This window comes from Oncorhynchus nerka, linkage group LG6 (genome assembly GCF_034236695.1).
Source record: "Oncorhynchus nerka isolate Pitt River linkage group LG6, Oner_Uvic_2.0, whole genome shotgun sequence".
Taxonomy (NCBI): domain Eukaryota; kingdom Metazoa; phylum Chordata; class Actinopteri; order Salmoniformes; family Salmonidae; genus Oncorhynchus; species Oncorhynchus nerka.
Window position 1 is genome coordinate 36,789,527 of NC_088401.1, and position 23,292 is coordinate 36,812,818.

Below are 23,292 nucleotides of genomic sequence, written 5' to 3' on the forward strand. Positions count from 1 at the left end.
TTTATCTCACTGGTCATCCCCAAAGCCAACACCTGCTTTGGCTGCCTTTCATTCCAGTTCTCTGCTGCCAATGACTGGAACGAATTGAAAAAATCTCTGAAGCTGTAGACTTATATTTCCGTCACAAACTTTAAACATCAGCTATCTGAGCAGCTAACTGATCGTTGCAGCTGTACATAGCCCATCTGTAAATAGCCCATCCAATCTACCTACCTTATCCACATATTGTTTTTATTTACCTTTCTGCACTTTTGCACACCAATATTTCTACCAGCACATCATCATCTGCACATCTGTCACTCCAGTGTTAATTTGCTAAATTGTAATTACTTTGGTACTATGGCCTATTTATTGCCTTTTGCACACACTGTATATAGACTTAATTTTGTTCTATTGTGTTATTGACTGTACGCTTGTTTATTCCATGTGTAACTCTGTGTTGTTGTTTGTGTCGCACTACTTTGCTTGGCCAGGTCGCAGTTGTAAATGACAACTTGTTCTCACCTAGCCTGCCTGGTTAAATAAAGGTAAAATAAAATAAAATAAATAATTCAATAAAAATCATTGTGGCCAGGCGCTAAAATAGAAGTTGGTTCTATTTGTGATGCTCAATGTGCTGCAAGTCCTGCCTCTCTCATCTCCTCCTTGGTTTTTAGGAGCATTGAAAGATGAACTGAGGTCCACACTCTGGCCGGTTGTGGCATTTCAGGCAAAATAACAACCCAATGTTTATATCACAGGACAAATTAGCTAGCAACAGCAAGCTAGCTAGCTAAATTGATATATGTTTAATGCTTTTTGACCTGGCCCCAAATTAATATAATTGGTTCAGAGTTTGTTTTGATATTTTAACCTGTGTGTCCTGATCGCATCTGGTGTGGGGGGGACAAAATCAACAAGTGTAACACAATGACTGCAAATTATTTTCCAGCAATATTGCCCCTGTCTGTCTTTGTGGTGCGTGTGCATTTGTTTATCACTCCATGTAACCAGTTTATGTGATAACCGTCTTGTGGTTTGACAGAAATTGTTTCCCCAAAACCTTCTCAGTTAAATGTTAACTGCAAAGTAGGCTTACCTGGCAGAAGTATATCATGAGTAAGTGTATCATTTGTATCTATTATTTGTTATTAGCTAAATTTGTCATGAAATGAGCAGCAGCACTAGGCCTACAGAACCATCGCTAGACCAACACATTAGATGGCGCATTCCTCACTTGCTAGATGGGCAATTAAAAGGGCCAAATGCGCAATTCAATTGGAATTACACTCAAAAATCTACATTTGTTAGATCTGGGTGAAAAATGTAATTAAATGTATTCTTATGTGATTTAACATGAACTCTGTCACGTTCGCTGTAATAATTATCGGACCAAGCTGCAGCTCGATATGGTTTCCACATATTATTAACGCACAAAACAATAAAGAAAGAACGAAACAAACTACGAATCGTAACAAAGAGGTGTAACACCAACTCAAAACAATATCCCATAAATCACAGGTGGAAAAAAATTCTACTTAAATATGATCCCCAATTAGAGACAACGATAGCCAGCTGCCTCTAATTGGGAATCAAACCAAACACCAACATAGAAAAACTAAACTAGAACCCCACATAGAAATGTAGTAAAATATCTGGTCTGATTACGTTTATAGACTACTATATCAACCATATTAATTTGGCTTGTGGGGCAGTTAGATCACAAAAATGTCTAAACTACAGTAGTTGAAGAACTATGTAGAATAGGTTTGTATGTAGGCCTACTGATAGCTAGCTGTAGTTCTATCTAATAAATCAACTCTAGGCTAAAAGTACATTTCTTGAAGAAAATGTGTTGTGTTTGTTTAAAAGTATGTATGGCTTGTTTAAAAGTATGTATGGTTTAGAAATACATTATAGTAGTAGTAGTATCTGCAGTGGTAATGATGGTGACTGGTTATAGTTGAAAAAGTAGGTATATGAAAAGTTGAACATACGAAGGTTGGTTTGGTGTAACTAGCTTGAATGGTTCAAGAGTTACTGTTGATGGGTTATTTTATTGAAATGTATACAAATTGATATACCTATAGCTGATAAACATTTTACTGAATTTGAAGTTAGGATAGCTTGAACATGTATGTGAAAGTTGGTGGTAGTGTCTGCAGTAGTAATGGTGGTAACTCGTTATAGTTGTACATGTAGGTAGATGAAATTAAAGTTGGTTTGTCTTGAACGGTTCAAGAGTTACAATTACTGTTGGTGGGTATTATATGCTAATTTATGCCTATTTATTTAATTAGTTATAATGTCTGGTGAAGACCACTGCTGGACCAGAGCTAGTGCAGACAAGAGCAGTATTTCTGGTCAGTAGTTGTGGTTGGTAGTTGTGTCGTTGTGTTGCAGGTTCTTTGGGCCCTACAGTATGGACGTGGTCAGCACTTGTGGTCAGTAGTTGTGGACAGTAGAGGTCAAGCAATACTCTTTACTAGAGGATGCTGGCCTACTAATCTCATTGCGACCCCCCCCCCCAGGTCTCTGATCACTACTTTGTTTCCTTTTCTTTTTCCCTTTTCTCCAACCCTAAACACTCAGCCCCTACCCAGATGGTGATGTGCTGTCAAAATCTTCACTCTCTCTATCCCACTACTCTCTCCTCTTCTATGCTATCATCTCTCCCTTCTGCTAATCCTTTTCCTTCCTGTCTCCTGATTCTGCCCCTTCCACCGTAATCTCCTCCCATTACGCATCCTATGACTAGCACTGTCCCCTTTCCTCCCGGCCGGCTTGGCACTCCCCTCCTGCTCCGTGGCCAAGGGACTCATTGCAAGCTTACAGAACAGTGCTGCAGACATATGAGCAAAAATGGAAGAAAACTAAACCTCCGGAGGACCTATCATCCTTTCACTTCCTTCTCTCTACCTTCTCTTCCTCTGTATCCACTGCTAAAGCCACTTTCTACCACAGGAAACTCTTTTCCACCTTCTCCTCCCTCCTTAATCCTCCACCCTCCCTCCCTCTCTGCCGACAACTTTGTCAACCACTTTGAAAAGAAGATTGAGAACATCCGCTACTCATTCAGCCTACTAAGTCCACTGGTCTCACTCACACATAACTACCCTACACCTTGACCTCTTTCTTCCCTCTCTCTCCAGATGACATCCTGCGACTAGTGAGGTCTGGCCGCCCATCAACCTGCCCGCTCAACCCCATTCCCTCCTCCCTTCTCCAAACCATGTCTGGAGACCTTCTCCCATTCCTCACTTCATTCATCAACTCACGCCCTGACCTTAGTTATCTATGTTTTCTTTATTATTTTGGTTAGGCAATGGTGTGACTAGGGTGGGTATGCTAGTTTTTCCTTGTCTAGTTTTTTTTTATATATATCTAGGGGTATTGTAGTTCTAGGTATATGTTTGTCTCTGGTGGCCTGATATGGTTCCCAATCAGAGGCAGCTGTTTATCGTTGTCTCTGATTGGAGACCATATTTAGGTAGCCATTTTCCCTTGGGTATTTGTGTGTTCTTGTCTATGTGTAGTTGCCTGTTCGGCACTCATTTGTATAGCGTCACGGTTCGTTTTGTTAGTTTTGTTCAGTGTTCATTCTTGTAATAAAGAAGAATACACGCATACCACACTGCGCCTTGGTCTCCTCCTTTTGAAGGCCGTGACACCAGCCCTTTGTCCACTGATCTCCACGGATGGTTGTCGGCATGGTTGTATGCTCTGCAAAAACACATTCACGTTTTTATTTAACCTTTATTTAATTGCTGATTTTTTTACACAGTATGTCTACACATTGATAGGCTATATACATATTTTTTTAAGAAACCAAAATACCTTTAGTTTTGGTGATCCTCTCAGTTCCGGCTCATTTTCAAGTGGTTAAAATCCTAACCATGGAATGGGTAGCACCATAGAAAGCAGCTGGCTTGATGAAAACAATGTCCATTTCGTCTGTTCTCTTTGGTTGCAATGTCATTTTTTTTTAGATAAACAGCTCGTTTTTTAATGGTAACTGTTAAGGGTGGATATTGGGGTGGGGTGAGGAGTTTACAACAGGCCATAGGTCGCCGATTGTCCTCAATTTGATTATGCTGCTAATCGGTGCCACAAGTGTTTGAAAAACTGTTTTCAAAATGCCACCAGCTGTCCATCACTACTGTAAATAAAATGTTATATTTAATAACATCTGCCCTCTGAATTCATATCTAAGGGGCATTTTTCATATCATTATTATTTACATTGTTTTAGTTTGAAAGTGCAGACTGGCACTAAGAACAGCGTGTACATTTCCCTAGTCAGCGCCATTATTAGTGCAGTGCCCCTTAAAGTGTTGCTCTGTGCTACCCAGTGGGGTGGGGGTCCACTCCTCCTTCCACTTCCTCCCTTCCCCATGGGCTAGGTCCGTCTTCTGTGTGCGGCTCCTGCCCTCATGCCTTGAACCTCGCGCACCCACTGCTATTTCAGTGGCTACAGCTGGAGAACTGTAAGGCAATCCCATTGTGTGCCACTAGGGAGCCATGACCAATATATATTGTCCTGCTAATAACACGGTTAATAATATATCTGTGAGAATATCCAAGGGGCTTTTATATCATTCTGAATGAATACTAATAATAATAATGGCTTTGTTAAAAAAATTAACAATATTTTGGAAATGATTTCGCCACTCAGGTGCTGTACAAAGTGACCAGTCGGGAGTAGGCTACACTACTAAAGTAAGAGAAAATTAATCCTGACATTTCCACACCCTTAGTGTAACAACAGTTTTAGTAAGTAATACTGAAGTTGTGCACAATTATCAGTTTCTATTTAGGTTTATGTCGCCCATTCATTGTCAGAAAGAGAAACAGTAGCATCTTGGGACACTGCTCTAACTCCCCCTTGCGCTGGTCTGGAGCAATGAAGAGTGAAAGAGAGTACCGTACTAAACCACAAATTACATCTAAATCCAGCAGCATAACCGCAAAACCTTTAGTGGAGCAACCAAACTTTTGACTGGTACTGTAAGTAAATTAGATATTTCTTTATTTAATTTTCAATACATTTTCTAAAAATATGTTTTCATTTTGTCATTATGGGCTACTGTGTGTAGATGGGTGAGAATCGTTTTTTAAAATCCATTTTTAATCCATAATCCAGTCTCTGCAGCGACACTCCCCATCCAACCTGACAGAGTTTGAGAGAATCTGCAGAGGAGAATGGGAGAAACTCCCCAATTACAGGTGCACCAAGCTTGTAGCGTCATACCCAAGAAGACTCTAGGCTGTTATCGCTGCCAAAGGTGCTTCCACAAAGTACTGAGTGAAGGGCCTGAATACTTATGTAAATGTGATATTTTTGCAAACATTTCAACAAACCTGTTTTTGCTTTGTCATTATGGGGCATTGTATGTAGATTTATGAGGGAAAAACTGTTTAATCTTTTAGAATAAGGCTGTAACGTAACAAAATGTGGAAAATATCAAGGGGACTGAATACTTTCCGAAGGCACTGTATACGGGTAAAGAGTCTAGCTACAGTATATTTTCTGATATTACAAATTTCTAATTTTGGCAGAAAGATGTTTTCCTTGTAAGTTAAAGAGTACTGTTAGCTAGCTAGCAAACTTTAGCATGCTGGCTCGCTTGCTAACATTGCGTGTATGATCTGTGTAGTATTAATATTTGTATCTCAGAAAGCAATTTGCATTGCTAGTTATAGCCTAACGTTAGCTAGCTAGCCAACATTGAACCTAGTTGGCTAGATTTAGCTACCTGCAGATTCATCCTACGGCATTTCATGCATGGTGGCTAGCCATGACAATCCGCCCAAAAGGTCACAAGAAAACAGGGGAGATGGATGATACCTTTCCTGTGTGTCAGACAAAATGCTGTCCCACAAACTGAACACAGGCCTGCCTGCCTCTGCCACCTATGAGTGTCTTTTTAGCTGTGTTGGACTGTTCTTCACTGCAAAGTGAGCCAGGATAGACTCGATTCATTTGAAAATCAGCACCTGCAGAAACTGAGCAGCAGATTCAGAGAAGAGGCGTTAGAACAGAACTCCTCTGTTTTTGCTCAGGGAACACTACATAACCTAATGTATTCTGTACATGTAGCCTATATATAGTTTGTCAATCTAATGCAACATCCAAAGCTCCTTCTCTATTTCAGGGGGTTTGCTCATAAATTTTTATTTCCATGATGTTCCAGAGCTTAATTGACATATAATCATTTTGGTATGTATAGTGTGCCCTGACACTCCCCATTTAGTCTTTGATGGTCTTTGAGTGAGTGAGAAGACATTCTACCAGCCAATGGCAAAATCTACCATTATTTTACTGTTGGCTGGTGTTATTCGCACCCCTGAAAATCAACCCACCAGCCCAAAACCATCTGAATTGAATTCTCAGGGGCCCTTTGCCATATCTCTTTGTTATGTCTTCACCAAAGAAGAAGTCAACCATAGGCTGGGCAGGCATGTGAACCCAGTAAGTATGGATGGAGAGCGTGCCATTGTCAGAGTTTAAGGTCCACTTCCTGCTACCTCAAACCATGAACCCTTTGTGACCCCTTGGGGGAACAGAGTTCAATACACCCAGGATGGGTAAGGATTCAGCATGCAGCTGAAATTTATATTCGGGTGGAAATTGTGGTATTTATTTGATTTCCATTTGACGAGCACAGGAGAGGAAGGGGAAAGAGGAAAGACAGGACAAGCCGCAACAGGCAGGCAGGGCACAGTGTCCTCCTCAAAGAATACATACTTAAATCATTACCCTATGAAGGGGAAGCCACAACAAGGACACAATGCATGTTATCACAATAAAACAGACATTAAATGGACGAAAAGATGGATAATGGAAGACATCAACAAATGAGAGAGATTGCTTAAGGCTGTGGTATGTGGAATAGAGGTTGACATGGGACAGGACTCCTGCAGGTCTTGTGGGTCCCGCGGGATTCGAGCAAGAATGGGAGTCAAGTTCTCGAGTCAAGTTCGAGACAAGACAGGACAGTAGAAGTTGACAAGGGAGTGAATATTCATTCCTGTCCCGTCTTGTCAAATAGTTTCCCATACTTGCCTGATCCCGCAACAGTTCCTTAGCCTGGAACAGTTCCATAACCTAGAACTTTCCTGTCCCATTCTGATAAACATCACTCCCGTCCCTTCCAGTGCTCATTTTTACACACAAAAATCAAAAACAACTTCCTCCCAGTTGCTAATCTTTCTGTCCCCACTCTGCGGCACAATCACATTAGTGGAAACCAAGACTGTTCTCAGGGCAAGCTTTGTTGTACCCAGATATATTTGAGTCATGTCAGGGACAATTTTAGCATTTTAGCTAATCCTAACCCCTTTCCTAACCTTAACCTAATTATCCTAACCTACCACGCTAATTTTCCCAATTCTCGTAATTCTCCAATCTGCTACGAAATGCCACTTCCGCTAGCTATATCCGGCAGATATGCCCTGAGAACTAATTCCACTAATGCAATACAGCCTCTCTGCTTGTGAGTAGCCATAGAAACTTCTCAGCTTGCTGCTGCTCAGCACTCAGTTGCCTGGACAGAGGTGATTTTGGAAATCTTTTATTTTATTTTACCTTTATTTTACTAGGCAAGTCAGTTAAGAACAAATTCTTAACTGGCAGCCCTTGCACTTACCCAGAGTTGGCTTGAATATTCACTCCTATGTCAAACTTTAATGTGGATTAAAGACCAGGTATTTGAAAACTTAAATTAGTCGACTTGCTTCGCGTTCTTAGTCGACTTGCTTCGCGTTCTTGCTTCGCGTTCTTGCTGATCGATCGACTCTTTCCTGCCTGTCACGATAATGTCCCAAATGGTATAGACAACTTCACGAAAATGGATGTTCAAGATAGCTAGCAACAATGACAAGAAGCTGCAATGTGGGGAATCATTTGTGGCTCGTTTCAGCTTGTTGTATCTTGTTATTGGTACCATGTTTTGAGGTGTTTTGATTCGTCACGTGTATGCTAATATGGCTAAAATTCAAAAGCTAGCTAACCAACAACTGTAACGATGTATGCCTCCCAATTGGTGCAGTGGTCTTGGCATTGCATTGCAGTGCTAGCTGTGCCACTAGAGTTTCTGGGTTTGAGTCCAGGCTCTGTCGCAGCCGGCTTCAACCCGGGAGACCCATGGGGCGGCGCACAACTGGTCCAGCGTCGTCTGGGTTAGGGGAGGGTTTGCCAGCTGGGATGTCCTTGTCCCACCACACACGAACAACTCCTGTGGCGGGCCAGGCTCAGTGTACGCTGACATGATTGCCAGGTGTATGGTGTTTCCTCTGACACATTGGTGCGGCTGGCACAGCTCTCGGCCTTTGCCTCTTCCGAGTCCATACGGGAGTTGCAGCAATGAGACAAGACTATAACTACCAACTGAATATCATGAAATTGGGGAGAAAAAAAACTAACTGTAACAATGTATTTGAGAGATAGCAAGTTCTCTTTGTGCAAATGTATTTATATTTTCAATAAAGATTTGGAAAGGAAATATAGTTGACATGTTGTCAACAATCCTTTGATTCTTAGCCAACCTCGCCTGTTGTGCTCCACACTTGCACACACATCAGTTTTGTTGCTAAACAACACGCATTTCTGTAGTCATATTTGGTCGGAAGTTAACAGAAGAAAACACTCTGGAAATCAGTAAAACTGGGAGGTACCATCTGTCCAATAAGAAACACTTGATTTTATTCTAATTTACACTTAGCTTGCTCAGTCAATGATAATAAAGGAGGGCTATTGATATTACTTGATAATAAGTATTTTCTTTCCGTAGTACCAGTGAATTGAACTGCTCGCCGTATGAAATAAAGAATGCTCAAATATAAAATACTTCCATATTCCTCAGGCAGCCACACAGATGTGTTATGCATTCAACCTCTCCTGTCCTTCCCCAGCACTTCAGTTAAAACCATAGATTCGTCTTTGGTCTGGTTATTTAATCTCATTGCATGTTATTTCTTTAGAAAATACGGGGTAGGGGTGGGAATCAATTGCTGCTATGAAAATGGGGTACACACATGAAACTGGAAGTGATGGTGATGCGGTTCAGTTCCCATTGGCTGAGGCCAGGGCAGTGCAGCGTGGGCCGTGGGGGGAAAGGTAATGTCATGAACAGCTGCCCCAGCTGGATAATCGGTCCGTCCCCTTAAAGCGTCAGCAGACCGCATACGGAAAACAGGAAGTCTTTTCCACAGCTCTCCTCAGACTTCATATCAATGTGCTCAAAATGAGATGATGAGGTCTTATATAAAATATTACATAAAAACAACATTGCTTGAACTTTGGACCATTTCTCGTTTATCTTTGGTATTTCGTGCATTGCTCCTCTTTTATTCACCTATTTGCAACCGAATTCTGAACAATGAATGTTTATCAGATATATTTCCCAAAACACCAGCATCCCTCCTGTATAATCGCTCCCGAGGGAGACAGTCTGAAATTAGAAGCAGAAAAACATTATAATGTGCATCACACTATCCGTCCGCTGTGGTGGCTGTAGAAACATAATAATATCCATGGGCCCTTATGCCATGTCAATTTGCATGACACCCATAGCAATTCAAGTTCCCTGTTTGGTTACTCCATGTTTAATCATCATTAGGGCTCGACTCAATCTTCAATCGTGGAAGATGCATGTTATAGTCTGCATTCGCAGACTGCATTCACGGTAAACACTGCATATGTCGGCTCATTCGGAAATTACCTTTACATTTAAATCACGCTACACCATGGATTTTCCACGATACAGATTTAATCAGCCCCTTACTTCCTCCCTTCCTTGAATAATCAATGTTTTGTCATGACTAGATTGGGGTAAAATAGCTTTCCATTGCAAGGCTTTCACAATTTATGTCTTGTCAGATTAGTGACTTTAAAGAGGCGATGAAGGAAGGATGCACTTGAAGAGTATTTGAACAGGGCCTAGTTCAGGATTGTTCATAGTCTTATGTGGATCAAAATTAACAATGGCTGTGTATTCCTGAGGTATATTCACCATGAACCAAATGGAAGCAAACAGGCCGAAACTGGGAGGGACTAACCTGGGCTTATCCAATAAGCTTGCAGAAGCATCACTGTAACTCATGAGAATTAGAGCACGTAATAGTACAGGAGTGACTGAAGTTGCTCAAGACCACCACATTTCGGGTTATGATCAGAGGGATTATGTTTAAAACAGCAGTATACAGCTGCTCCTCGGCCCACTCCAGGAACGAGGAGCGGACAGCTTTAGGAACAAACATCCGGTTATCTGGGCCCCCCTGGGGTTCGGCTGGGAACACAGCGCCTCACGGACCTGCTTCCCTATTTCCCAGCTGAGTGTCGTCATCAGGCACGAGGTGGGAAGGATGGTCATGGGGTGCGAGAGTGTAGCGGGGCTATAGTGGCATGACAGCGCTTCTGGCTTGATATTCTTGCAACACGGTCGATAGGAGAGGGAGAAGTTCAATTCTCTAGGCTAGGTGGGACGGTAGCGTCCCTCCTGACCAACATCCAGTGAAAGTGCAGGGCGCCAAATTCAAACCACAGAATTGTAAACATTTAACCTTCTTGAAAATACACATGCAATATGTCAAAATAAAGCTTACCTTCTTGTTAATCCAGCCGCGGTCTCAGATTTTAAAAAGACTTTAAGGTGGAAGCAAACCATGCGATTATCTGAGGACAGCACCCCACAATACATGTGCATAACAATAATTTTCAACCAGGCAGGTGGCGACACAAAAGTCAGAAAAAACGATATAATTCATGCCTTATCTTTGAGGATCTTTTTCTGTTGGCACTCCAATATGTCCCAGAAACATCACAAATGGTCCTTTTGTTCGATAAACTCCTTTTTTATATCCCCAAAATGTCCATTTATTTGGCGCGTTTGATTCAGAAAAACACTGGTTCCACATCGCCCAACATGACTACAAATGATCTAATAAGTTACCTGTAAACTTTGTCCAAACATTTCAAACAACTTTCCTAATCCATCCTTAGGTATCCTAAAATGTAAATAATAAATACAATTTAAGACGGAATATACTGTGTTCAATTAGCGGATAAAATCAGAGCGGAGAGAGCTACAGGTCACGCGCCCCAAACAAAAGAGTCCACTTGGCTTGACACTCATTCTGAATAGCCATACTTCTTCATTTTTCAAAGGAAAAACATCAACCAATTTCTAAACACTGTTGACATCTAGTGGAAGCCATAGGAACTGCAACCAGGTGCCTCACCAGACATAATTTTAACAGTTTTAGAATCTTTAGTGTTTTCTATCCAAATCTACCAATTATATGCATATCCTAGCTTCTGGGCCTGAGTAGCAGGCAGTTTACTTTGGGCACGCTTTTCATCTGGACGTCAAAATACCACCCCCTATCCCAAAGAAGTTAAACAGGGTGAAAAGCAGTGCCCACCTAGCTTGCCTGGAATTGAGACGCTTGGCGGTGTGGAGATATTCCAGGTTCTTGTGAATGAACAGATGTTCTGCCTCCTCCAACCAGTGTCTCCGCTCCTCCAACACCATCTTCACCACGAGAAGCTCACAATTTCACAATTTGTAAGTCGCTCTGGATAAGAGCGTCTGCTAAATGACTTAAATGTAAATGTAAATGTAAATTTCCCACATCGTAATTCCTCTCTGTGGCGATGGGAGAAAAAGGCGCAGGTATGTAACTTGAGGTCAGAATGCTGGGACAGGACAGACCCCACTCTGACATCCGAAGCATCAGCCTCCCCACGAACTAACAGGACGGGTCAAGATGAACCAATATGGGAGCTGTGGTGAAGCGGTGTTTGAGTTCCCGGAATGCCCGGTGAGAGGTGAGTGGAGACAGGGGGGAAGCCAGGGTGCTGTAGCCCCAGATAAAGCGGGGATAAAAGTTGGAAAATCCCAGGCAACGTTGCAGGTGCACTCTGGACGTAGGCTGGGGCCAATCCACCACTGCTCTCTCCTTCCCGGGATCCATCTGTACATTCCCTGCAGCAATGATGTAACCAAGAAAGGGGAAGATGGAGCGATGGCATTCGCATTTCTCCACATTCATGTGAAGCTGGTACTCCAGGATGCGCTAGAGGACCTGTTGGATGTGGAGCACGTGTTCTTGGGCTGAGTGGGAGAAAACGAGGATGTTGTCATGGTAGACGAAGATGAACCGATTCAACATGTCGTAGAGAACATTCCGCAGGTCCAAATTGGAGAAAAAGGTGGCTCCCTGGAGTGGCTCGAAGGCCGAGGCGATGAGTGGTAGTGGGTAGCGGTTCTTAACCGTGATGTCATTGAGGCCCCGGTAGTCAATGCACAAACGCAGGGTTTTGTTCTTCTTCTCCACAAAGAAGAAGCCTGCGCTGGCGTGGGAGGCAGAAGGACAGATACACCCTGCAGCTAGGGAGTCCTCGATGTAGGTGTCCATAGCCTTGGTCTACAGACCTGGGGCTGTGTGATGCCTGGGAGAAGGTTGATACCGCAGTCATAGGGTCGGTGTGGAAGAAGTGAAGTGGTCCGGGCCTTACTGAAATCCTCCCTGTGGTCCTGGTACTCCGCGGGAATGGCAGGGAGGTTGCACTGACTTCAGACAATGGGCATGGCAGAATGGGCTCCAGCCCATGATGGCACCAGCAGTCCAGTAAAAAAGGGAATGGTGTCGCTGGAGCCAAGAGAATCCCAACACCACAGGAACCTGAGGAGACTTAAATAGCATGAATTGGATAGCCTCACTGTGGTACCCTGACACTCGATGGGAGTGGTATTGTGGGAGACCCGGCCTAGAGAGTGCCCATCCAGCGCTCCAACTTCCATGGGAATGGAGAAGGGCTGAGTGGGGATGGCTAGCTCGGACGCCAGGGTAGCATCCATAAAATTCTCATCTGCCCCAGAGTCAATGAGTACCCAGAGAGATTTTGTCTCGTGCCCAAAGTACTCACCCCTACTGGTGAGCCTGGTCTTCTAGTGGACAGGAGGACACGAAATGACCAGGAGTCCCGCAATACAGGCACCTCTACAAGTGAAGCCGGTGTAGATGTTCGGATGGGGACAGTCTAGCTCTGCCTAGTTGCATCGGCTGAGGAAGAGATGATTCTGCAGACTTCGGAGACTCTCGGGGGAATTCTGGTAGCCTCGAGTCCTCTCGGCAATGGAGATGTCGGGACTTCCGGGATACCTCGGATACGAGGTGGAATTGTTTGGCGGGCTAGTGGAATCGGATCCCCTCTCCTTCCCACGTTCCCGTAGCCACCCATTGATCAGGATGGTAAAGGCAATGAGTGAGTCAAGATCCATCCGTAGTTACCGGGCTGCTAGTTTGTCCATAACCTCCTACGATACTTTGTGCAGGAACGTGTCGAACAGTGATTCCGGGTTCCAGGCACTCTCAGCTGCCAATGTCCGAAAATCCACAGCCTAGTCTGCCACATTGCGGGAGTCTTACCGAAGCTGGAGTAACTTCTGGGCAGTCTCTCTCCTGTACAATGGAGAATCAAAAACTACGCACTCCTCCAGACTGAAGCATATGTGCAACTGTTGTTCCCACATGGCCGAATCCCAGGTGAGAGCCCTCCCAGTAAGCTATCTTCGAGCAGTCCGAGGGGAAGGAAGAGGGCTGCTGCTCGATGATGATAGAACACTGTGTGAGAAACGGCGTCAATTTGGGAGGAGACGGCTTTGCGAAGCTGGTCCGAGTCTGCTGGGTCCGTCATGGCCAGTTTGTACTGTCAAGGCTTAGGAGAAGACCCAGATGCAGACAGTTTCAAAGTAACAAATGTTAATAACAAAAACAGGGGGGTAGGCAAACGACAAGTCAAGGGCAGGCAGAGTTGAGTAGGCCAGAGCAGAGTCCGAAAGGTACTTAACCTATCTAGCGCAGGTGTTCCGATAGCGGAACCCCTCGACAACATTCCGCTGAAAAGGCAGTACGCGAAATTCAATTTTTTTTTTTGAAATATGTTATTTTCACAGATTAACAAGTCCAATACAGCAAATGAAAGATAAACATCTTGTTAATCTGCCAATCATGTCCGATTTCAAAACTGCTTTACAGCGAAAGCACAACAAATGATTATGTTAGGTCGTAAGTTAAAAAAAACACAGCCATTTTTCCAGCCAGAGATAGGAGTCACAAAAAGCAGAAATATAGATCAAATGAATCACTAACCTTTGATGATCGTCATCTGATGACACTCATAGGACATCATGTTACACAATACATGTATGTTTTGTTCGATAATGGGCATATTTATATCCAAAAATCTCAGTTTACATTGACGCCTTACATGCAGTAATGTTTTTATTCCAAAACATCCAGTGATTTTGCAGAAATACTCATAATAAACATTGATAAAAGATACAAGTGTTATTCACAGAATTAAAGGTATACTTCTCCTTAAAACCTCTTAAGGCTAGGGGGCACTATTTTCATTTTTGGAAAAATAATGTTCCCAAAGTAAACGGGCTATTTCTCAGGACCAGATGCTAGAATATGCATACAATTGACAATTTAGGATAGAAAACACTCTAAAGTTTCCAAAACTGTAAAAATATTGTCTGTGAGTATAACAGAACTGATATTGCAGGCGAAAGGCTGAGAAAAATCCAATCAGGAAGTGACTCTTATTTTGAAACCCATGTGGGGATATCAACAAGATTCCCTTTTCTATGGCTTCCCTAATGTGTCTACAGCCACTAGACACATTTTCAGGCTTTTATTTTGAAAACTGAGCGTGAATGACAACATTGCGTCAGTGGTCAGGTGGTGGCTCTCAGAGTGATTTGTGCGTAATAGACAAAGGCGTCCCTTGTTCCTCTCGCTCCTAATGAAAAGCCAATTGTCCCGGTTGATATATTATCGAATAGATATTTGAAAAACACCTTGAGGATTGATTATAAAAAACTTTGCCGTGTTTCTGTCGATATTATGGATCTAATTTGTCGTGACCGCAATTTCCGGTGGATTTCTCAACAAAACGTGGACAAGAAACGGAGGTATTTCCGCTATACAAATAATCTTTATGGAACAAAAGGAACATTTGCTGTCTAACTGAAAGTCTCGTGAGTGAAAACATCCGAAGCTCATCAAAGGTAAACGATTTAATTTGATTGCTTTTCTGATTTTCGTGACCAAGCTTCCTGCTGCTAGCTGGACATAATGCTATGCTAGGCTATCGATAAACTTACACAAATGGTGGATTTCTCAACAAAACGTGGACAAGAAACGGAGGTATTTCCGCTATACAAATAATCTTTATGGAACAAAAGGAACATTTGCTGTCTAACTGGGAGTCTCGTGAGTGAAAACATCCGAAGCTCATCAAAGGTAAACGATTTAATTTGATTGCTTTTCTGATTTTCGTGACCAAGCTTCCTGCTGCTAGCTGGACATAATGCTATGCTAGGCTATCGATAAACTTACACAAATGCTTGTCTTGCTTTGGCTGTAAAGTATAATATAATTTCAAAATTTGAGATGACAGGGTGATTAACAAAAGGCTAAGCTGTGTTTCACTATATTTCACTTGTGATTTCATGAACATGAATATTTTCTAGTAAGATTTTTTGTCCGTTGCGTTATGCTAATTAGTGTAGTTGATGACAATCCTCCCGGATCCGGGAGGGGTAGTTCCAAGAGGTTATTAACCTTTTTAGGATAGGGGGCAGCATTTTCACTTTTGGATGAATAGCGTGCCCAGAGTGAACTGCCTCCTACTCAGTCCCAGATGCTAATATATGCATGCATATATTATTAGTAGTATTGCATAGAAAACAATTTCTACAAGGGTTCTACAACTGTTAGAATGATGTCTGTGATCATAACAGAACTCATATGGCAGGCGAAAACCTGAGAAATATCCAACCAGGAAGTGGGACATCTGAGGTTTGTAGTTTTTCAAAGCTTGGCCTACCGAATACACAGTGTCTATGGAGTCAAGTTGCACTTCCTACGGCTTCCACTAGTCTTTAGAAACTTGAATGAGGATTCTACTATAAAGGAGGGGCTCATGAGACCTCTTTGAGTCAGTGGTCTGGCAGAGTGCCTTGGTCTCATGACGCGCGCTCCCGACAGAGTTACCTCTCGATTCAGTCCTTTTCTTCATACATTGGAATTCTCCGGTTGGAACATTATTGATGTTTTATGTTAAAAACATCCTAACGATTGATTCCATACATCGTTTGACATGTTTCTAAAGGACTGTAACGGAACTTTTCGAGTTTTTGTCTGGATGAAGTGCTTGCGCCTCATGAAGATGAATTAGTGGGCTGAACACGCTAACAACAATTGGCTATTTGGACATAAATGATGGACTTTATGGAACAAATCAGTCATTTATTGTAGAACTGGGATTCCTGGGAGTGCCTTCTGATGAAGATCATCAAATGTAAGTGAATATTTATCGTGTTATTTCTAATTTCTGTTGACTACAAAATGGCAGATATTTCTCTGGCTGTTTTGGGCTCTGAGCACCGTTCTCAGATTATGTTTTTTTCCGTAAAGTTTTTTTGAACTCTGACACAGTGGTTGCATTAATTAATGAGTCCGACGTGAAGGATATACTGCTTTCCCAGGAATAGGCCCAAATCCCTGTCATTTGAGTGAAGAGAAGACAGAGAAAAAGGGGGCAGACGTCGGCCTGGCTTCTGAGAATTCGTGGGCAAGCGAATAAATCCCCACTGCCATCCGTTCTATTGGCCAAAGTGCAATCATTGGAAAATACTGTAAATCGTTGACCTACGAACAAGAAAACTACCAATGGGACATTAAAAACTGTAATATCTTATTTTTCACCTTCTCGTGGCTGAATGACGACATTAGTAACATACAGCTGGTTGGTTTTAAACTGTATCGGCAGGATATAACAGCAACCTCTGGTAAGACAAGGGGTGGCAGTCCTTGTATATTTGTAAACAACAGCTGGTGCATGATATCTAAGGAAGTCTGGAGGTTACACTCGCCTGAGGTAGAGTACTGCAACAACATTTCCCCATGGGGACAATAAAGTCAGTAAGTAAGTAAGTAAGTATCTCATGATAAGCTGCAGACCACACTATCTACCAAGAGAGTTTTCATCTGTATTTTCTTAGCTGTCTACATACTACCACAGACCGATTCTGGCAATAAGACCGCACTCAATGAGCTGTATACCACCATAAGCAAACAGGAAAACGCTCATCCAGAGGCGCCCCGCCTAGTGGCTGGGGACTTTGATGCAAGGGAAACTTAAAGCCGTTTTACCAAAGCATTTTAAATGTGCAACCAGTCCTCTGCTGGCTGTGCCGGGTGGAGATTATAACAGAACTTGGCCAAGATGTTCAAATGTTCATAAATGACCAGCATGGTCAAATAATAATAATCACAGTAGTTGTCGAGGGTGCAGCAAGTCAGCACCTCAGGAGTAAATGCCAGTTGGCTTTTCATAGCCGATCATTAAGAGTATCTCTACCGCTCTTGCAGTCTCTAGAGAGTTGAAAACAGCAGGTCTGGGACAGGTAGCATGTCCGGTGAACAGGTCAGTGTTCCATAGCCGCAGGCAGAGCAGTTGAAACTGGAGCAGTAGCTCCTGGTCCAAGAGGCGTAGGTCCAAGAGGTTTCTAAACAGCTTCTACCCCCAAGCCATGAGACTCCTGAACATCTAATCAAATGGCTACCCAGACTATTTTCATTTCCCCCCCCTCCCCTCTTTTACACTGCAGCTATTCTGTTTATTATCTCTGCATAGTCACTTTAATAACACTACCTGCACGTACATACTACCTCAATTACTTTGACTAACCGGTGCCCCCCACATTGACTCTGTACCGGTACCCCCTGTATATAGCCTCGCTATTGTTATTTTACTGCTGCTTTTTAAGTATTTGTTACTTTTCTTTCTTTCTTTTTGGGAGTAAGGGCTTGTAAGTAAGCATTTCACTGTTTTCGGTGCATGTGACAAATACATATAATGATTTGACTTAAGGCTGTAATCGCTGCCAAAGATGCTTCAACAAAGCACTGAGTAAAGGGTCTGAATACTTATGTAAATCAGACATTTCTTTTTTTATTTATAATACATTTGCAAAAATATCTAAATGCCTGTTTTGGCTTTGTCATTATTGGGTATTGTGTGTAGATTGGTGCGGGAAAAAAACTATTTAATCAGTTTTAGAATAAGGCTGTAACGTAATGTGCAAAAATTCAAGGGGTCTGAATACTTTCCGAAAGGATTGTACAAGTGAATATATTGATAAAAGGCACCTTGTCCTAGAGAGATTTACACGGTTATTAAAATGTCACGCCAGGGTAAGCCTATTCGAAACAGCCATTATTTTAAGTGTTTCTAAAATCCCCTATGGGAAAAATGAATGGTGGAAAAACAATTGCAAACATTTCCCTGCATGACCGCTAGGTTTCATGGGTATTATGACTGATACTGTGGTACTCTATAGCCATTGGTTTATCCATCCAAAAGGACCCATGTGCATGTCATATTGGGAGCATGTCAAATTGGGTGTCAAATGAAAGATGAGTCTATATATTTATTTTAATAAGACATATATACATTTTTCAACAATCTTCCATCCTAAAATTAGGAATAAGCAAATGCTTTGATTTCTGGTCAAGCAGATGGAAAAGGGGTCTCAGATGACATATACCAGAAAAAGTCTTAAAGGGTATTAGAAATACATTAAAACACGTTAATGTTTAAGTAAAGACCCCTACCAACTAATATCAACACTTATATTTCGTTTTGGAGAAATTAATTGCCTTGTGTAAGTTTAAGAAACATTTCCTTGTGCCTTGTAGTTCCGTTACCGAAAACCAACAAATCTTTAAGATATTTTCTAATTTCCCCCTCATGAGGAGGAAGGATAATGAAAGTTCACAGAAGTAACAAGTAAAGGCTTAAATATCAATAGTTATAGTGTATTTACAGATATCAAGTTTGTTTATGAATTATATAGTGATAAAACTCTATGAACTTTATGAATTATATAGTGACGAAATCGGTAATGGAATTACTGAAAAACCCATAATGGAATTATTGCAATTGAATTGTCTACAATGGGAAATCATAGTAGTCACAAACCACAGTTGGATCACTTGTTACTGTCCTCCCTTATACTACCTGTCACGACTTCTGCCGAAGTCGAAGCCTCTCCTTATTCGGGAGGTGCTCGGCGGTCGACGTCACCGGTCTTCTAGTCATCGTTGATCCATTTTTCATTTTCCATTGGTTTTGTCTTGTCTTCCTACACACCTGGTTTCAATCCTATTCACATTACCTGTTGTGTATTTAACCCTCTGTTCCCCTCATGTCTTTGTCAGAGATTGTTTGTTGTGTCAGTGTTGTATATATTTTTGTATTGGTGCACGTCGGGTCCTCGTACCCATTTTTGTTATTTGTTACATTTACTGTTTGGAGTATGTTTCGTTCATTGTTATTAAATAACTCCATTACACTCAGTTTGATTCTCCTGCGCCTGACTTCCCTGCCACCTATACACATGACTCTGACACTACCACACTGTTATGTTCAGCTAAATAACAGTTTTTCTCCCCTCTTTCTGTCATTTGGTGGTCAAAGCAAGACTGTGAAAACAGTTTGGGCAACGCCTTCCTCTCACTCTTCCTCTCTCTGCCCCTGGCCGGAAACAATCTCAGAAGTCTATGTTTCACAAGTTTGGACAGCACAGTACAGTATATTAAAGTACAGTAATGTACAGCAAAGTAGGGTACAACATAATGTATCGTACTAAAGATATCTACTTTACTGTACTGTGATGTCCAAACTTATGAAACAAAGACGTCTATGATTGTTTCAGATTTGGTATGGTCCTTTACCAACCAAATGTGATCTTGTTTGGGGTCAGAGCTCATTACCATTATAGCCCGTGTGTAGAATTGTCACGTTCTGACCTTAGTTCCTTTGTTATGTCTTTGTTTTAGTATGGTCAGGGCGTGAGTTGGGTGGGTTGTCTATGTTCAGTTTTCTATGTTGTGTTTTGCGTTTGGCCTGGTATGGTTCTCAATCAGAGACAGGTGTCGTTAGTTGTCTCTGACTGAGAATCATACTTAGGTAGCCTTTTCCCACTTGTGTTTCGTTGGTGTTTATTTTCTGTCTAGTGTTTTCTGCACTTTTCAGGACTGTTTCGGTTTTCGTTAATTTCACGTTGTTATTTTTGTATTTTCAGTGTTCAGTCAATAAACACCATGAACACATACCACGCTGCGCATTGGTCCGACATTTCTTACTCCTCGTCAGAGGAGGACGAAGAATTCCCGTTACAAGAATAATACCCAAATATGCCAAAGAAGGATATTAGACAGTTCTACAGTTGTATACCTATTCAGGATACATCACCATGAAGAGAATGATATTCATATGCATTTCGGTATAGTACAGATCAGGAACCCATGATGTAATTCCGTTACCGTAATTCCTTCACCTAGTGTAGTTTACTAACACAAATATATTTGTTCAAACTCAAGGTGTCATGTCATAGCTGACACCCCACTCTTGGAATCTTAATTCGGAACAAATATTTAACAGAGCTTTTTGGAAATAGTGGTCACATAAAAAAAAGCTGAGGGTGAATTTTACTGTAATTCTGTTACCAAACTTTGTATCTGTAAAGTTCTTCCAGTAAATGTGTTTTTGTGACATATTCTGTGTAAATTGTTTAAAATAGTCCTTGTGCATAGAGTTGTATGGTTCGTTAAACTTTGATATCAATGGTTATTGTTTGGCAAACATTTTCAAGTGAAAAGTCTGATTCAAAGAGTAATTCCATTACTGTGGAATTGCCCCATTACATGGGACATTGTGATCTGTAACATCCACTATATATCCATCCCACCAAAGACATTGCAGACAAGATAGTTACATTTCCCATCCTTTTTAAGATTCAGATTCCTTTTTGCAACATTAGTTAGAAGGACAAGTCCATTTTAAATATCATATGGATAAAAAAAAATGTGCTGATTAATCTTTTCATTTGAGTGGTTTGAACCATCAGAAATGTTTACTTGCAATAGCTAAGAGGCAAAACATCGCTAATGGTCACAAGACAAATAGTCCAGTGAAATAACAAGAACAATGTTCAGAACCATTTTATTTGTTGCTAATGAATGTCAGGTTAACAATTACAAATCACCTAGTTGGATCTCTTTGGTTGATAATAATTTCTTACATGTGTAAAGCACATTTCATTACAAAGATAATTTATAAGTTCCTTAAAAGAAATGTTGTATGCATCTCCAGCACAAACGTGCACTTGGCTGAACATGGATCAACTCTGGATATGATATAAAGGATTTAAGTGCAGTAATGAGTGATGACTGACCACCAAGATAGCATTAAGCGATATCCTTCCAAAGGCTGAAATGTTTTCCTCATTTCACTGGCCTGAGTGAAATGTCAGACCTACGGTAGAGTGTGTCATATTGATCAATCGTGTGAATCACAAAGTGATGCCATTGAGACCTAGGAGAGATGCAAATAAAATGCTAGTTGGCTAAGGAAAGGGTGTGTACATACATCATTATGTCATTATTGCTACGTTGGTCGTTTAATTTTGCTCGATGATGGTTATTCATGGTTTACAAAAGCAAAACCTTGGTATCAAGGAAGTAACACAAAAAAATCCTGCAGAGTGGTCCAAACAGGGCTTAGGTGGAAATCCCTGAGATATCTGGAAAACCTAGGAATTTTGGGAAAGTTACCAGCATTTTGCAACCCAAGGTGGAACATGAAGGTTTTCATTGGTTAACAGTTGTGCTCCATCCAGGGTGTGCAAATTGCTCATATACCAATTTCACCCGTGCTCTTTCTTCACCTCCTTTATGTGGTGCTTATGTAGTTCTCAATGCACTTCATTCTGGGCAACTGTCCCTGATGCCAGCAGCTGATTGATGACATCATCATTATAGGACAGGCTGTCTCTGAGAACTTGCACAGTGTGTTGACCAATCACGGGAGGGGGCATCGGCTCCCTGCTCTCAAAGGTGCTGAATCGGACCGCTGGCCCTGTGGAAAAAGAGTAGATACAAATTGGTTACACTAAAAACAAACTACAACTTCAGACTTTTGGTGCAGCTTATAAATGCTTCATAAAGCCTTCATAAACACCACATGTGTTACACATAATCTATAACCATATGTAATGCTTTATAACTGTGTGACATAACCACCCATGTCAAATGTGACATAACCCACTATGTCAAATATGACATAAACCTGTGCTTTATCAAAGGTGGCATTAGCACCTCTTAATAAAGGCCTTATAAATCATATTATTGGGGATTCACAAAGCATTTATAACCATGCCATGCATCTTGGTAGAGCATTGCAATGACAGGATAGTGGGTTTGATTCCCGGGACCATCCATGCATAATAATTTATTCACACATGACTGTAAGTCACTTTGGATAAAAGCACCTGATATATATATAATATTACTCTATAATTTAAAACATTTATAAGATGGCCCAACCTCTTTCCCTCTTGGGTGCATTGTCAATATTGGACCTGACCTTAACCTTCTCCGAAATGCTCTACAGCCTTTTAATTTTTAATTTTTTTTTCATCCCCAAAATTAGATTCTCTCGGTTCGGTTTTTCCAAGTTTTGGATTTCCCCCATTCTTTCAGGTTTTCCCATTTTGTTCACACTTAAAAAAAAAAGAAAGAAAACAACCAAATGTCATTTTCTGTCTTCACAACAATGCATCACCACATCAGGGGTAGACTTTTGAGGTTTGGGAAAAATCTATGAAATTTTGATATTTTTGTGTGGTTTCCCTTTAATTCAGTGAGCATGAATGTTGTTTGGTTAGCAGGTTTTCTGTAGAGCAGTAATTGCATATGATGATTATTTATTCCATATACAGTGATTCGCATTGTGGCCGCTATGGAATGGGTGGAGTAAAAAGCCAGCAACATTTCGTATTATTCAGAGCCCCATGAAATGACACTATATTTACAATCTACAGACCCTACTGAGTATTCTCTACAATACTTTTACTGCGGCACCCAGAATAGTACTCGCTCTATGCTAATATCTATTCCATATACAGTGATTCGCAATGGGGGCATTTATTTGACCTTGGAATATCTTAAAACCAACATTTAATGCAAATGTCACTTAAATATGAACAAATATGAATCATTGTTCATGTTTAGATAAATTGTTTCATATATATCATGAATAAATACAGGTTATTGACACGTTTTTACTATTACGTGGGGGACTTTTATTTAGATAATTTGAGAAATCTAACTTTTTTAGTGTTGCTGACTTGACGCTGATCATATGGCGAGTTCGCAAAATCAAATGCACACT

At 41.3% G+C, this 23,292-nt stretch overlaps 1 protein-coding gene across 2 annotated transcripts in view; it reads right to left on the bottom strand.

The window, feature by feature from the left end:
- Positions 1–21,046: 21,046 nt before the first annotated feature.
- Positions 21,047–23,292, bottom strand: part of sugct (succinyl-CoA:glutarate-CoA transferase) — a 163,387-nt gene continuing 161,141 nt past the window's right edge. The window contains exon 14 of one of the 2 annotated variants that reach the window (XM_029661577.2): positions 21,047–21,978. In XM_029661577.2, the coding sequence (XP_029517437.1) occupies positions 21,815–21,978 (164 nt within the window). In that variant the 3' untranslated portion in view covers positions 21,047–21,814. The remainder of the gene's footprint in view (positions 21,979–23,292) is intronic. The other variant, XM_029661578.2, reaches the window with a different exon arrangement.